This window comes from Molothrus ater, chromosome Z (assembly GCF_012460135.2).
Source record: "Molothrus ater isolate BHLD 08-10-18 breed brown headed cowbird chromosome Z, BPBGC_Mater_1.1, whole genome shotgun sequence".
Classification (NCBI taxonomy): Eukaryota; Metazoa; Chordata; class Aves; order Passeriformes; family Icteridae; genus Molothrus; species Molothrus ater.
This window is the reverse complement of record NC_050511.2, coordinates 10,480,677-10,498,695: the sequence shown is the minus strand read 5'-3', so window position 1 is coordinate 10,498,695 and position 18,019 is coordinate 10,480,677. Positions and strand designations below refer to the sequence as shown.

Genomic DNA, 18,019 nt, shown 5'->3' with positions numbered 1-18,019 from the left:
AAAATGGAAGTACAAAAAAAAAACCCAATCAGGCAGATTTTACAAAAAATTATTACATTTTTGTTAAATCTTAAGTGCAATAGTACCAAGGGCACAGACACCAGGCTCTTAAGAGTACCCCCATGACTGGCAGCATGTCCTTCTGCTCACATGATGGCAGAATTAAGCTTCCCTGACAAACCATCATTAAGCCAATGACCATCTACTTGTGTTTCCCCAGAGATGTTTTCACACTTCTATGTAACTGAAAGCAGGGGACACGCAGCCTTGATTCACCAGAGGACAAGCAGTGCCTACTGGAATGCTCTTCCATGCAGTCACTGGAGCTACAGAGATGAGCCCCATCAGTAAGGGGAGGGCAGTGAGTGAACATTGGGGAGGACATGGTGACCCTCCTTTGAGTCCCTCCCACCGTTTCTTCCCTTTGAGCCAGAGTTACTTCTGTTTCTCTGGCTAAACTATGCAAAATTACTTGAAGAAAAGTCTGATAGGTTCAAGGCTATAGCCCACTAATTAATCCACCCCCTACAGATCAATTGCTTCAAGTGTGTGAAAAAGAAATAATCTTCCTGAAGAAGCCTATGCAGACGTAACTGACCAATGATAATAAATGCATGAGATTTCTCTACCTCATCTGTGGCAACATTTACATTCAAAGAGAAACTCCACTGAAAAAAAGATAATCAGCCAATCTTGTAACAGTAACAACTTACCAGGCACTTTCCTCCTAGCTGATGTTTGAAAATGTGTTTTCATCTGCTGCTTCTGTATTTACATGATAGTTGTTTTTCATATCCTAGTGAGAAACTTCTATCCCTCTGGGCTACACAATCAGTTTCCTACCCGCAAACACAGACCAAATATAAGATAATGAAGTTTCCAAATTTCCAAATTACAACAGCTGCAAGAAACAAACAGCAAGTACCATAACATTATAATGCAGCTAAAATTCTATTAAAAATAACACTATGTCAACAGAAGTCTTTTTATTTCCAAGTGTTCAAATTGTTACTACACATATGCCATTTAACCATTTTTTATTTAACATTAAGGTAATTACAGTTGAAGGGCTCTATTTCCAGTGGCCTCTCTGCATTGGACACCACCAGAACAAAACATGAAACATTCCACACGGCTAACAATAAGACATTTGAGTTACCAGAATTACAATCATCAACTTTTTTTTTGCTAACAGATCACATACATACATAACCAGGGCCATCTTCTTTAGAAGAAATACCAGAATTAGTACCTCATTTATTTATTTTCAATATGAACACCTATACATATGAGCAACATGGTACATGACAGTTTGATCATCACATATACAGTACTTTGGCAGTTCTGTGATGTGTTTTTTCCCCTAAGCTCCACAGTAGGCCTCATTTATAAAACATATTGCTAATATGCCCTGCATAAACACCAAGAATCAAATGTATCTTTCATCACCTAAATGGGAAGGGAGCAGTGCTTTTATCTTGCATTTGACAGCCTCGTCATACATGCACAATTTTCTTCCATGGACACTTCAATACACATCCTAGCTAACACTGTCCGCAAAAAATAACCTTTAGTCAAAAAAGATTTGAATTTTCTTCTCAAATTAAGAGAAGCTACAGATGATTACATGACAAAATCATTAGCATTTATTTCAAAACAATACTGAATGTGTCACTCTTATTGAGGTTGCTTGCATATTACCATCTTCCAAGCACATCAGTCGCCTGATCAAGTCATCCCATTTTGAGTTCATTTGTGAAACTGAGTTGTGTCTTTTGATACCTACTAATAACTCACAGTTTGTGGTTAACTAATACTAATTTCTTTGAATACCTCTACCATCAATTTCCACATGAAAACTAATCGCTATATTAAACCTTTTCACTCAATCTCCCCAGATGAATTATTTTAATTTCCCACCTTCCTGAACACAATTGACCTATTAGCACAGTAATCTAAGTGAGGACAATCTTCCCTCTAATATAACTATGCACTTTTAAGTAGCCACTTCAAAGTTCTGAGGTAAAATGCATGAAATCTGGTTGCAAAATCTCAGATCTAAAGGAACAAAATCACATTATATATATATTGCAATAAAAAACACCTAGAACCTGTCTATAGGGATCTGAAGCAATTTATTTCACTCATCTGTGAAATTTTAGCAGCTATTTCATATTTATTCTATTTGGTCCAAATAGCCCTATAAGTTGTTAAGAGTCACTCAAAAAAGAACGCTGTGCCCAAAACCACATCTGCTATCACAAACATCTCCTCACCCTTTTATTCACCCTCAACCAGTTCTTAAAAACATAAGATTTCTTGAGCTATACAAAAACAGATTTAAATTTTATTTGTAATAGATCAACAGTGGCTAATTAAAAAGCAGTTGAAGATATGTGACATATTTAAACTAAGCAACATGCACTTAATTTGATGAAGTCTCTCTTCCTCAGCCTTTTAATACCTATTTGCATTGAATTATGAACTCTGCAGCACATAAACACAGTGTATGGCACTTACAATCATGTCTGCAATATAAACAAATATATCAAAATGTTCTGTAACTAAACGAACAGTAAATCTTGTTTATCTATACAAAATTTAGAGACTATGTTATCATCAAATGGGAAAATTACACATAAACTAATTAAGTTGGACATTCACCAGTTTTGAAATGTTCTTTTTCATAAAGTTGTTTTATCTTCTTGCTTTGCTTAATTATGTCAGAAAATGAACTCCAATTCTGCTTCCATTTCTTCACTGTAGTTATTTTGTGCCAGCAAACTTTGATCTTGCACCATTAACTTCCACCCTGGTGTGCCCCTTGCATCTTCAAGTTCTCCATCACATTCTCCCTTCTCCCTTCTGTTGTTTGTGACTCGGCATCACCCAGAAGCCCTTCCTCTAGGGCAGCATCTTGTGTAACAGAGCTTCCATGGGGCAGAGGCTTTTCTGTCCAGGGTAGCAAGGCTGACCAGCCAAGCTTGCTGGGTCATGGTGTGCCGTGTACCGGGTAATCCCCCTGCGCGCGCTAAGCGCCTTCCGCACAGAGATAAACCAGCCCTGCACACTGGAGCCACAGGGAGCACCCTGAGGCCTGGGCAGAGCGTGCATGAGGCAGAAACATGACAGACAGACATTTTGGCTGCAGCAGTTTTAACCCCGTTTGACTGTTTAACCTGTGTTACAGTCTAATTAAGCATCATTGTTTATGCAATACTTTCAAATGAACAAAAACCCTACAGACAGGTAAACCACTCCTTTTCCATAACTGATTATGCCTTCCAGAATGAATTTCATGCAAACCTTAAAGAGCATTAACTAATAACCACGTTTGGAGCCTTTAAATACTGTCTTACTCTGAGGTATATGTCTATTACTGTAGAAGCTAATGCTTCACATCTAAAGTCCAAAAAAAAAAGGCTACTTGTATATTCTAGATCAAGCAAGCTATAGAAAAATGGGAAGAGAGAGCATGTGTTTTGTGGTCAAGTGTTATTGTTTAGCATAATGCTTCATGCAAGTAATGCAAAAAAAAGCTATATATTCAAGACTGTTAACATCTGAATAAATAGAGTAAATTAGCAAACACAGTATTGAAAATTATCTACAAAAATGTGTTTTTCCAAGTATTCACTGTTTGTATCAAGTCTTAAAGCAGAAAGCTGCAGGGCAATACCAAAGAAAATGGAATAAAAGAAAAAGTGAACTTGACACATTTCAAGAAATCCCCTCATAAAACAAATGAATATTTACTGTAAACTAAACTGAAATTAAAACAATGGCTAAAGCTATTAGATGGCCTTATCAGCAAATACCTTGAATCAAAAGGCCATAAACAAGTATGCTTTACATATTACTTAATTTGTTTATTTTACACCACGGGGTGAAAGCAACAATTCCTTTTAGTAAAGTATACACAAATAGCCTCACTCAGAATACACTTTTAATGCACATAAAAAAAGTATTCATCTTACAAATTGTTTTGCAATCCAAATATACAATAGCTTGGAAAACAATATTTTAGAAAATTAAAGCCAATGTAAAAAGACTGCTTAATACAACTAAATGATATAAGTTTTTGTATGGCTCTGTCTTTAGAGTTTTCTTACTGCATCATCAATATCAGAAATCTGTTCCTTCAGCTGGTTCCACTGTTCTGGATTTAAAGAAATACCTGAAAAGCATTAAAAATAAACACTTAAGACAAAAAGAAAATTGTGGTGCAGGATCTTGTGCAATTATTATAAAGGCTGTTTTCATACACTAAGCCTCTGTTATAATATTAATACTTGAGTTACTTCAGCAACCATCTTAGTTACAAAGTGAAACTACCCACTTCAAAAGCTTCAACTGCACTTCAGGTCATTTCTAAACCAGTTTACAAAGAAAATGTGTGTAACATAACTGTACAAGTACTAGGCTAAACACAAGAAGTGAAACACAACTCTGGCCTTGACAGAATGCAGTACAAATGTCCTGGGTGATAAGTAGGAAATAATTTCTATTCCTGTTGGCTCCTAAAAGCTGTACCTATGCAGACAGGTCTGCTGCACACCTTTCTAGTACTGTAATTCGGGGGGGGGGGGGGGGGGGGGGGGAGGGATTTTCCCCTTTTTGTTTTGTAAAGTACTACAAATAGCAGGTGCTGTAAGGAGCCTTTTGGAGAGACTATCACTCCCTAGAACTCACAAACCAACACCAAAGTTACTTTTTACTTCAAGTTCTCTACAGCTTCTAGTGACATTCAACCAATAATCATTCAGTACTCCACACACCATCACTTCAGTTCTAAATTTGATCTCATCTTCCCTCAAGCTTGAGTACAGGCACGTGTTTCATTTGTGCTTTGGTATACTCATTCTTACCCAAAAATTTCTACAACCACTCTGTGGAAAGTGCAGGCTCCCAGAGTTCCCAGTCATCTCATACTTTCTCCTGTCAAGCTCTTCCAACTAATTATTCCTACTGTCCTCTCCCAGTGATAGCTTTCCTTCATTGCTTTCTGCCTGAAGGTAGAGCAGGACCTAAAAACAGCTGAAACTTTGGATTCTATTTTCAGAGCACATAGCCTTTTCTTTTCCATCACTGTCTTATCAGAGCACCACCACAATTTAAAACAGCAAGTAGTGTACATGGGGCTTCTCTAAGCAGTCTTCCACCAGTCTTTGGAGGGCAGGTTTCATCTGAAAACAGGTCAGGTGTGCTAACCATTATTAGGGGATTAAATGTCATGAAGATGTCCCTCAATCACAGACCAAGTGAACCAAACAAAATTCAGACCTGCTATTTAAGACACTGACAGTAATTTAAACTGCTGGGTTTATTTTTGTTTTATTACAAAATTTTGACTGCTTATACTGGTTTCAGAATAGATACATAGATAAGCAGCTTATGAGTGCATCAAGGAAACATTAGACTCACATATTGTATAAGATTATTTTTATCATAACAAAATTCAGACCCTTGCTGCATTGATGAACACTTCTATCTACTTCCTCTCATTTTTGTCACTTAGCCCACCCTTTAAATCCTGTTGTTGTTTGCCATTCTAAGTGCACATACTATTGAATTCTACCTTGAAACACAGAACATGAAGTCCTTAGAAGTTAAGAGTAACCGTTTCCGTTAACTAGCAACAAATCCAAAACCAGCAATTTTCCTGTAGAGCACCAGTATAGCTGTTAACGCAAACCTATTCTCAGTGGTTATTTAAGCAATGTTGAAAATGCTTCTCAAACATTCTAAATGACTGCTTACTGAGTTGCTCCTGAACACACCAAAAGAATGTAACAAACCTTACAGTGATTGTACATTAGATTTCTTCAAACTTAGCAGCCTGCCAGTACACAAGGCTGGGGGAAGGACTTTTTGCAACAGCATGTAGTGACATGACAGGGAGGAATGGGGGTGGGTAGAATGGAAGTGGGTAGATTTAGAGCGGGTATTAGGAAGAAATTCTGTACTCTGAATGTGACAATGCACTGGCACAGGTTGCCCAGAAAATGTGGATGACCCATGCCTGGAAGTGCTCAAGGCCAGGCTGGATGAGGCTCTGAGGAACCTGGTCTAGTGGAAGGAGTTCCTGCCTACAGCAGGGAGTGGTGCTGAACGAGATGATCTCCAAGGTCCCTTCCAACTCAAACCATTCTGTGGTTCTATGAATCGCCAGGGCAGAACATTTCATACTTACCTCTTGCACTGATGCTATATGAAAATGGATAAAAAGTAGGCTTTTCAAAGAGAAGCAATATAACATTAAGCAGAGCACCACCACTGCCAACTATTCTACAATTCCCATCTTGAGATGTGGAAGTTCTGAAAATGGTACACAGTGAAGCCTTGCCATGAAAAGCAACTGTGCAAGTGACAACTAGAAGTACAATGGCTTGTGCTGTGCTACAGATTACAAACTTGGGACATTTGAGATATTTCTCCCTCTATTAAAATATTTTTAACAATTTTTTTCATAATTAGTCACATGAAATGTTTAGGTTGTTTTAATCTAAAATTTAGTAGAAACTGAAGGACATGGTTGGTTTAATAAATTAAAAATCTTATTAAATGATTAAATATTTTTAGCTAATTCTGAAAAAAGAAATCCAACCATAAGAGGAAATTCAGTTCATTAAGTTAATCACTGGGGGTGGGGGGGAGAAGAAATATGGCAATGGTATAAATATGTTTACAACTCCCCTACCAAATTTGCTTGTATTTGACATCTTGCTTTCCATAAATCATGGAGGATCTCTTTAGGAAAACAGACTCACTTAAGATTTTATCCATAACCTACAGATAAAACTAATCCTTTGTAAAAATACAAATCATAAGAAAGTGAAAATAATACTCAATAAGAATAACGCAGCAACAAAGGAGAAAAATATTATATAGGAAGTTCTACTGCAAAGTGCAGACCACGTTTCAATACAAAGTAACATGAAGCAGAACAATACCTTTTCTGCCAGGCTTCATTTCACCTTCTTGATCCATCCAGTATTCTCTAATATCAATTAAGACTTTCCCTTTAAAATCCCGAACACTGACATACCTCATTTTGCCAATCTGTCAAAACATATAAGGGTCTATTAGGTATTTTACATATTAGAGCATTCACTTTCCCCAGCAGCATTAGACTCTGACATGTCACACTGCAGCTTATTTTAGAAACCACAGAAACAACTAGATTAAAAGCTTAATTCAGAGTAGTCAGTAGGCTAATAAGTAACGACTTAAAACTGGTTGAGCAGGCAATGCTCAATGCAAGTAGCTCTCCTAGAATAAAAATACATGTATTCTTTACATACTTGCTTCTAGCAAGTCGTGAATTTATTGTTTTCTGAAAAAATTCATTTCCTTTCTTTGCAAAAATTCTAAACAAAGAAGGAAAAAGGGAACGCTACTTTTAAATCTAAATTTTGGTCCATTCCACAAGTACAGAAAGCAAATTAAGATGTTCACATGTGATACCTTCCCTTTTTTTTTTAACACAGTAAATACAGATGGAAATGAAAATTAACCACCAACTGTCCCACACTCACTCCCAAGTCCTCATGGGCACCTGACTCCACCACCAGCTCTTCAAAACAACAATCAAATCTTTTAAGTTTACCAGTATGTACAAAATTTTGGAACTTGGATTTTGGAATTCCATAATTTTCAAATCAGTGTCACAACTGAATTACATGAGTATTTTTTTTTTGGGGGGGGGGGGGGGGGGGGGGAGTGGGGAGAAATTGGGGAAGAATCATACTACCAACTATGCAATACACTCTGAATTTGGGCTTATTTGCTATCTTCCCAAACATGATCAAAATCTATCTATTCAGATAAATTCCAAGTACAATCTGAATCTGAGAACCAGAAAATATATAATTAAAACATAATCAAATAAAACTTCTTGCAATTCTAAGAAATCCTTTGAATTCTGCATCTATCTTCTGGATACATTTTATATAACAAAAGAACAGATTCTAAAGTACACAATTTTAAAATAAAGCACTCCTTCCTGGAAAAACCCTAACTTTCAATTTCAACTTCCTTTATCTCTCTATGTTGCATTTTGATACAATTTAAGGATGGGCCCTACACTTCTGGCCCAAAAACACTAGAATTAAGTTTGACCCGTAAGACTGAAGAACTCTCCAATCAACTACAGTAATTCGCAGATGTTTGAGTCATATCCTCTCATTTCACAAAACAGATACAACCAGGAATACTTTATCCTTGCTTACATTAATTTTTCGTTTTCTGCAGATGCTACGTAACATCTAAAATTGATTTTAGAACAATTAAGATAATGTAAGTCTGAAGCACTTTTCCTAGTCCAAAGCATCCTTTAAAATTAATAAGACATTACTGTTCATAAGACAGTATTTTTAATGTATAAAGTTACAATACAGATTTAAAATTAAAAAAAACCCAAACTATAATGTTATGGCAGCTTAGCTCTTGCAGAGCAAACCTGGTACCATTCCCAAGTCCATCTGCATTCCTGGCAAAGAATACCCTAAAATAGTCTAGATGGACAACATTTCTTAGTTTTACCCTTTAATGCTCCAGTAACTTTTAAGGTCACCTCCAGGAACAGCTTCAACCAGTAGCACTCTGCAGCACCCTTTTTTTCCATGGCTATTGAAGAATATTAGTGCCTTGCCAGATTTGTCATAAGAAATAAAATCTAATTCAATATAGCAGACAGATTATAGCTGCAAGCACAGTAGAAGGGTTTAGAATATGATTTTCAAGGATAAGAAAGATTTTATGTCTTAATTCAACTACAGTAAGGTGAGGGGCAATAATGCAAAATTTACATTCACTCAGTCAATGAAGTCTATCTTAAATAAAAGCACTTCTCTATGTAAATGCTGAAATTAAGTTAGATTTCACATCACATCGAGGTTTCAGATTAATGTTCCCATTAAATTTCAGATCTTGAGTTGAACTCTATGCAAAAGCTGCCACTACTAAAATTATTAAGCGGGCTTCTAAAGTACTGTTCAAACAAACACCTACATTTAAACAAAATTTAGACTTAATTTGTTAAGTAAGTAAATTGATTTTCCTTGATACTTAGCTACCTGTAATTCTGATACAGGTTAATTTCTGAATATTTCTTTCATGCACCTGCTGAAAATGTCAAGAATAATTCCAGAGATTGAAGGTATTTTTCTGTCTCTATAACTAGAGCAGCAGCATTTTAAGAGTTGCTGTATTCAGAAGAATTAGTTTTCTTCACAGTGGCTGATACGTGGCTGTGTTTTGGCTTTGTGCTGAGCACAGTGATGGTAACACAGAGATGTTTTAGTTACTGCTGAGCAGAGCTTACATAGAGCCAAAGCCTCTTCTGCTTCTCCCCCGCCACGCTGGTGGGGAAGCTGGGGGTGCTTGGCAGAGTGGGAGGAGACACAGGCAGGAAAGGTGACCCCAACTGACCAAAGGCATATTCCAGACCTTGTCACATCTCCTTCAGGATATAAAGGGGAGGGAAGAAGAGGGAAGGAGGCATGCTGAGCATGATGACCTTTGTCTTCCCAAGTGACATCTAGATGTGGCGGGCACTGCCCTCCTGGAGATGGCTGAACTCCTGCCTGCCCATGGGAAATGATGAATTAACTCCTTGTTTCGTTTTGCTTGCATGTGTGGCTTCTGCTTTCCCTATCAAACTCTCTTTATCTCAACCCTTGAGTTTTCCAGCTTTTACCCTGCCAATTCTCTCTGGTGGGGGTGTGAGCAAGTGGCTACCTGGGGCTTGGCTGCTGGCTGCAGTTAAACCAAGACAGTTATCATGATTTATAGCTGAGTACTTAGTGCAGTTCAAACTTCACAGAGAAGTTCATATACTTTTTATTAAATAGTACAGATCCTTAGATTATATTACTCTATTGACTTAAATAAATCAGTAAACAGTAAAACCATTATTTCCCGGTTTCTGTTTCTTAGAATAAAAAGCACTGAAATGTATTTCTGTTCCTTTCAGAGATATGCAATTGACTTCCTCTGTGAGTTTCAGCAAGCACCTTCTTCATCCTTTTTCATATTTCCAGTTTCTCTGGATTAAGCTGTACACCCACAGAGCAAGCATAAACAGCAAAAAATCCTCTCCCCTAGCCAATAACCATATGTAAGGAGCACAGGAGTCCTGTGAACAGTGACATCTGCAGCAAAGCAAATTGTGAAATGCATCAGTGACCACCTAAGTTTCGTAATTATTGTGCTAAACCAGTAACAGTTTCAGAGCATCATAAATTTCTTCTTTTTACCTTCTTTCAGGAGTCTGTGATAAGGACATTGGGAGATTATACTGAAAAAATTGAAGAACTTACACCTCAAAAGTAAAAGCCCAAATATAGTGAAAACTCAAAAAAAACCAAAAAAATAGGGGTTGGGAAGTGGACAGACAACACAGAGACAACTTCTGAAATAACAATTTCAGTTAAATGCATGATCATGCCTCTGGTTCTGCTCTGGGTAGCCATTAATGAATCCTGACAAACCTTATCCAAATCAGGCATAGGTAGATGATAGGATTAGTCAAACTAACCAAAGCACAGGGTGCAGAGCTCAGATTGGCTTGAAGCCACAGACAGGAATCTAATGCAGCAAGGCTAAACCCTTCCACGTTAACACAAATAATGCCTATCCTTAGGGCCTCAAGTAATACATCACACATGGGAGTAACATAAATTTCTGCATCCTAACAGCACACAAATCCTTCATCAAGTTGCAGAGTATACCACGTTCCCTATAAAACCTAATAAGGCCAAGACATGCAAATACATAGAATACACCTTGTCTCTTACACTGAACAAATTGTCTTCTCCTTACACTAAAACCTTCTTTGTAAGTAGCTGAAAAAAAAAATTACACCAACAATTTCAAACAAAAAAATAAAATGTACATATTTATGAAAACTATGAATATTCTGACTACAGAAGTCACAATGAGCCCTACATTAAGGGAATCTGTATGCTTCAAGAACATAGCCTGAGGGTGTAGAACAAGAAGACTCTTGGTTTCACATCATTTGCAGCCACTCCCACACACCACAGAACTTGTGACTATCCTATGAATGCTTTACAGCCCAATTTCCATCAGCTAAAGCCACTCTTGTAAAGCTATACTGCAAAGTCACTTCCACATCAGAGATCATTTTACTGCCTTGAGAAAGAAGCTCTCCAGAAAGGTTTCTAGTATCATTAAGATGCCTAGAACAAACAAAACTAGATCTAAAAAATTAACGAGCACGCCCTCCTGGGTAGGGGGGGAAGAAGGGGGAGTAGCCTCAGACCCACTGTGGTTTTATTTCTATAGTTTAACAAGTTTATGTAGACTACAAAAACTGGCAATGCTTCACCAAAACACAATGAGTAATCTAAAAAATATTTTATTGTTAATTACTTCAAAGGCAGGCACAGACTGGGTAACGCTGGTATTGTAGGTCAAGGTGATATTTAAAGATCTGTATTCTACTCGACACCAGAAGAACCTTGTTCTTATCAGAGTAATGTGAATCCTCTACTGTCTGTTTTTAGTAACTTTTTATTATCTTAGGTCGAAGAGGTTTCAAGAAACCAGAGCATGCATACTTTTGCTTTTATTTGAAAGGATCTGGGTGCATTTTTGCATCAGGGGCACTAAAAGATTTGAAGTTTTCTCCAAGGCTGGAATTTCTGAACTTACTACAACGATAGCAACTAGAATTTCTAAACTTAATACAAACATAGCTTTAAGTTTATACACAGTTCTTTAGAGTTCCACCTGCAGTTCACTTCCTAAGTTGTAGAATTCACTATTTCATTTTTCCTATGGAGTTCAAAGCATGCCCAAGCAGAACTAAAAATATTATACACTTCCTTCAATACAGAAGTCCAGACACAGCCTTCAAGTGAATTTCTCCCTTCTAAACATAACTGAAAAAGTAAGAACCTGGACATTAAAAATAACGTCTCTGTATGGCAGTATCAGTTAAGCGGGTCTTTTCTCTAGAAGAGACTTTTCTTCCCCTGTACTGCTTCACACTGCTATAGCCCAGAACCATTTCATTTACATTACTCTGCGCTTGGGTCATCTCACTAGGCACTTTTCCATACCCTTTCACAAACTTGAGACTCAAAGCCTCAAGAATTTAAAGTTCCTTTCCAGCCAGCTAGTCAGAGACCTTTAATAGATCTTGATCCACATCCCCAAAACAGGTAATTCTGAGCTGTGTATCAACCCTCAGCACACACTGCTACTGCCTTGGCTAGCCCTGGGAACTGCAATACCTTGAATTCACAAATGCCTCTTTCTACTGAAAAACAGACATCCATCCAATCTTAAAAACAAGGCAATACCACAAGTTACTATCTTTATGGATGTTCAGTGATAAGATTCTACATCATAACATAAAGGAACAAACAAATCTTATTTCAAGATGCTGTAATAACACAGGAGGCCAAGCTGCCCTTGACCTAGTTAAATAGGAACGAAGAGTCCACATTTTGGTTTCCAAGAACATATTGTTCAAGAGCCCTAATTAAAAAAACATTTCCATGTAGAGAAAAACCTGATCTAATATTTCAAGTATACTGATAGCAAGTGCTGTATTTACTGACAAAATGACTACCCACAGATACCAGGAGCAAAGTCATGAGAATTAGATCAATTGATACAACACAGATTCTTTTACTCTTGTTGAAACCCGACCAGACTTTTCTGAGCATCTCATCTAAACACCAGCCTCATAATCCCCTTCGGCCAAGGATTCCAGGAGGCCAAGCACTACCCTGTCAGAAAGTTCAGATCACCTCGTAAAATTTATATAGCATATGATGTAACATGTTACCTTAACCAGGCTCTATGAGTCATCAATTTTACCTGAAACATATTCTCATCTCTATTACTGCTTTGCTTAGAAGAAGCTGCACCTTTTGAACTTTCACCAGTCTTTTGTTTCTTTACAGTCTTCTCTGGAGTTACTTGCTTTTTCCGCTTTGCCTTGGAGCAAAACAACAACAACAACAACAACAAAAAAAAAAAAAAAAAAAAAAAAAAAAAAAAAAAAAAAAAAAAAAAAGAAAGCATGAGGCACAATCACTCTTTATGCTACAGATAAGTTTACACTGTATATCACAGCCTACTGCCAAGCAATGCACTTCATCACCTTCTTGCTGTGAAGGCAGGAATTCAATACTGTACATATAGGCTGGAATTTAAAAACTTCAAAATGAGCCTGATTCTGTTCTCAGTTAAGTAATGCTTTGGCTTTGAAGAGAATTTAATCACATCAAAATACATTTCAAAAATCCTTCTCTTTTTGCACAGTAACGCTGTCAGTTCGGTAGTTTTAATAAAAAAATTAAGTCTGATGAAAATGGCACCCTCTTTTCCCCTAAATGGAACAAAAAGTACAGAACAGCTTAACTTGCAAACACATAGATAATAAATAATCTAGAAAAAATATTTATTAAGATAATTAGTAAGAAAATAAAAAATCTGGAAACCACCTCTATCAGAGACCATTTTTTTTACTAAGCATCTAATTGTTGCCCACAGCATGATAAATTATGCAACTTTTTAAAAGCATTCAGACCATATCGCTGTAAAACAGATTACACAGAGAAGTTACATAGTTACTATTTCTACTCATGTAAAAATAGGAGACCAGATCTCTCGATGTACTGTACTACACTAAAAGACCTGGTGTCTGTGTTACCACCTATCATTTCTTAAAAAAGATAAATTAACTATTTTTTCCTAAATCACTTTGATTACTACAATCATTTTGCTTTTGTTCAAAATGACTGGTACATCTACACAAATTTCTAACTTAAATAACTATTTAAATTAAACAGAAACATTTGATTTATACATTTACAACAATCACCTTAAAATTTATCAACTCAAAGACACTCAGGTTGGCTCAGCTTCTGAGTGAGAAACCAGCAGATGGTGTAATAACAAATAAAAGAAAATGAAGCAGAGAAAAAAAAACCATGCAAACAAGTAAGCAAGTGACACAAGGAGCACAGAGCAAGTGCATATTTTTGTTATGGAGAAGTAATCCACATATTAAAATGGCAGAGGGTGGCTGTAGGCATGTTCTCAAGTTCAAATTCTTTCCACCAAAGCAGTTGATATAGAAGCATTCAGAAGCTTGCCACAAAGCAGCAAAGAATCACAGGGAATTTGCAATTATCATATGGAATGGCATGAAGAAAACAAAGTGCAACTAAAGAAAAAAACTTTTCTTCAGGGAAAAATTATGCAATCCACCCATACTTGGAAGGTGGATTGTTTGGTTTATGTTGTTGCAGTTGTTGAGATGAGTGGGTGGGAAAGAAAGTTTCTTAAGGTGTCTGATAAATGATATGGAATGACATGCATGTTGTGGCATAATGCTCACCTAATTCCTTAACCCCAGCCTGAAACAAAAGAGTTAATACAGTAATGAATTGTATGTATTGTTCACCTTTTTGTCAACTTCACTATCTGAATCACTGGCAGATGAGCTTGAAGATACAAGTTCCTTTGATTTAGGCATTCTGGGAAAAGAAAAATAATATGAAAACACTATATAAGGAATGACATTCCATTTTGGCTGGAAAGCAATCTTCAAACCTGTTTGTACTAGCTCATCTTCTTCAAGCCCTCCAAAGATTTTCCTGCCCTTTCATTTAAGCTTTAATATGCACTGCAGATGCAATATCAAGCAGTCTTCCCTCTTATATCTTTTCCTCTTTTTGCTGCAACTGCATTAAAACACATTTAGAGCACATTAAATACAGTGTTTTGGCTTCTGAACTGTCTACAGCAGAATGAGTTTTCACGATTTTCATATATCCCTGCACATGGCAAAACCCACAATGTAAAACACAATACAATAGTGCCCTCCAGCTGAATCCTTTCTATTACATTATTAACACTCTAGCAGTATTTATATTCTGGCACAGGCATTTCACCCAGTTGGATTTGCAAGCAACATGCTGCACAATTGTCTCACACATGACGCTTGAGCTCCCACCTATAATCTAACAGTCTTAAATACACCTCAGCCGCAGAGAGCTACAGCACTGCAATTAATATTTTCACTGCAACTTCAACATCAGTCACTGGAGACTATTAATTCGCCAGGCAAGCAGACATTCAGCATTCCTTGAATGCGTGCTGCCAGGTGTCCTCGCACGTCACCCTAGTATGCAAACATGTGGTTAGGTATAGCGGTTACACATCGTCCGTGCTGCTAGAAACTCTTTGTAACAAATATACCGCTCATTCGGTCTTTTAGAGTAAAATTAAGCATCCCTGAAACTGTACAACACAAACATCAGCTACGAAAGGCCAAGATAGCATTACAGAGTATCTCAGGAAAGGAAAAAGGAGTAACAGCGGTCTTAAACGGGCAGTGAAAAAAAACCCCACATATGCAAATGAAAAAAAAAACAACAAAACCAACAAAACAAAACAACCAAACCAGAGTCCAAATAATGCTAATGGATCAACGTAGTTCCAAAGTAGGGCAAGACCTGTGGTAATAGCTTGTAGCACAAGGACGGAAGCTGCAGCACTGCACAGGATACAGGGTGTGAGGAAGCACACACAAGCCACGCTCTAGGATGGAGGCAGAGGACCGCTGGAATGGGACAATGTGAAAATAAGCAAATGGATGACACTGAGTCGGCGAGCCAAACGATGTTTCGGGGGGTGACCCTGGGGTCCGCATGGGACGGAGAAAGGGACAATATGGAGGAAGGTGTGGGCCGAAACTGGGGGAAAAGGGGATATGGGGTGTTGGGTGGCCCCCCGGGAGAGGCCGAGCGTGAGGAGACACCGCAGCGCCGGCGAGGGGGACGAGACGAGCCAAGCCAAACGAGACCAGGGAAAGGTAAGGAAAGGAAGACGAGTCGGGAACTCCAGGTAGGCGGATCCCAGCCGCCATTTTCCTCCCCTATTCCTCTTTTCCACGGCTCGTGTCGCCCCCCGAAGATAAGAGTCGAGACCCGAACAAGGATGGGGGGCAAGGGGATGGGCAGGCGAGAAAGTCCAATTCTTCCCTGGGCAGGGCGGCAGCGAAGGGACTGCGGGTTACCCGCGGCTGAGCGGACGAAAAGGACAGCACGGAAACTAGCGGGCATAGGGTCGCCGGCGGGCCGGGTTTACCCCCGGCCCCCGGCGCGGGGGGGAGCGCGGCCAGGCGCCATCTTATCCCTCTATCAGACTCTGTACCCCCCAACATGGCAGCTCCCCCTCGGCAGCGGCGGCTCGCTCCTCCCGCTCCACAGCGGGGTATCCCTCCTGCTGGGCACCGCGGGCACTCGAGGAACAAGAAGAAGCCTACCCTCGCCGCCACCCGTCCGCGGCTGCCCCGATCGGGCCGGGAGGTGCCGCGGCGGTGGCAGTGGGGGTCGTGGGAAGGGGCGCCCGGGAGAAAATGGCGGCGTGGCGGGGGCGCGCGAGGGGATCCAGCACTCACGTCCTGCTCCACGCGTGGCTCCTCCGCAGCGCGACACAAGCGGAACTGACGCGGCTCGGAACGACCGCCCTGGGCTACTCACGTGGGGCGGCGGAGGGAGGCTTTAAAGGGGACGCGCCCTTTGTCCCCGTCGTCACTCGTTCCCGCCTCCCTTGAGGGGCGGGAAAAAGTCGTAGTGCTGGAAAGGAGATTTTTACGGGATCACAGGAAGTCCCGAGTTGGCAGAGACTCACAGAGGACGACGACTCGAGCTCGTGGCCATGCACAGAACACTCCAAGAGTCATACCCTGTGCCTGAGAGCGTTGTCCGAGCACTTCTTGATGCTGTGACCACCTCTCTGGGGAGACTGTTTTAGTGCTTACCATCTTCTGAGTGAAAAACTTTCTGGTACCCATCCTAAACTTCCCCTGACTCGCCATGGAATCCTGTCGCTTGGCCGTGAGGGTGAAAAGATCGGTACCTGCCCCTCCGCTTCCCCTCGTGAGGGAGCTGGAGACTGCCATGGACATTAGGAAGAATTTCTTCACAGAAACGATTAGACATTGGAATGGGCTGCCCAGAGGGGTGGTGGAGTCATTGTCCCTGGAGATGTTTAAGGAAAGACTGGAAATGGCACTTGGTGCCATGGTCTGGTTGACGTGGTGGTATTGAGTCGCAAGTTGGACTCAGTTGTCTCCAAGGTCTTTTCCAAATTGATTCTGTCGTTCTCTGAAGTATCCCCTCAGTCTTCTCAAGTAGAAAAAAACCCTACAATAATTCATAAATAGCAGGGTTTTTTTCACGCTCTGCAGCGGTTCCTCGATGCCGCTCGGAGCCGCCCGGGCAGCGGCGTGAGGCGGGGTGCGGCTGCGGTGGGTGGCTTTGCATAGCGAAACCACGGCCCCGCCACACCTGGGGCGCCGCTCGGCAACCCCTCCTGATGCTTCCTCTCCTGATGCTTCCCCTTCTGCCACCGCATCCCCCTTCTGCTACTGGTGCCCCGGTTTTCCTTCTCTTACCGCGGGGCTCTGCAGCTAGGAAGCATGAGGGCACCTGTCCGGGGGCTGGAGCACCGTGTATAGAAGGTTAAAGCTGTCTCAGCGCCTCTTTAAAACACCTACATTTTAAAAGCTGTCCAAGCACATAGCCTTGAAAACGTACTGACAGTACTGTTTTTTTTCTGTAGCGTGTTCACACGGTGATGCGTCCCGGAGTGCCCTGCTGAGGAGGGCTTGACAGGGCTGAGTTCACCTAGATGAGTTCTGCTTCTGAGACACACCGAGATAGAAGGGAGGTGAAGAAAGGGCCCTCTGCCCTCAGCTTTGTAAGAGGCGATTTTTAGCAGCCTTTGCAGACTGCGATGGGCCAGGCATGCTGTCAGAGCACGAAGTGGCTTCATGTTGTGTCTTCTGTGTTACCTGTTAATGATGAATGTAATGTTTCAGTTTATGATGAGTGTAATTCTATGAATGTATACTGAATATAATAAATTTAATGCTATTACTGACATTAAAATACGGTCATGATTCACATGAACTAACACAGCTTGCTCCTATTTGCTGATCACTGTTTGCAGCAATGGGTCACGT

General features: G+C 39.9%; 1 protein-coding gene across 2 annotated transcripts; it reads right to left on the bottom strand.

The window, feature by feature from the left end:
• Positions 1-971: 971 nt before the first annotated feature.
• SUB1 (SUB1 regulator of transcription) lies at positions 972-16,515 on the bottom strand. Of its 2 annotated transcripts, none has more exons than XM_036402813.2 (5): positions 16,451-16,515; positions 14,450-14,522; positions 12,856-12,975; positions 6,954-7,062; positions 972-4,177 (listed from the first exon to the last, which is right to left on the bottom strand). In XM_036402813.2, the coding sequence occupies exons 2-5, from the start codon at positions 14,519-14,521 to the stop codon at positions 4,098-4,100; spliced, it is 381 nt and encodes a 126-aa protein (XP_036258706.1). In that variant the 5' UTR covers position 14,522; positions 16,451-16,515; the 3' UTR covers positions 972-4,097. The 2 variants fall into 2 exon arrangements, with proteins under 2 accessions (XP_036258706.1, XP_036258707.1); XM_036402814.2 differs by lacking the exon at positions 16,451-16,515 and adding an exon at positions 15,504-15,592.
• Positions 16,516-18,019: the final 1,504 nt, after the last annotated feature.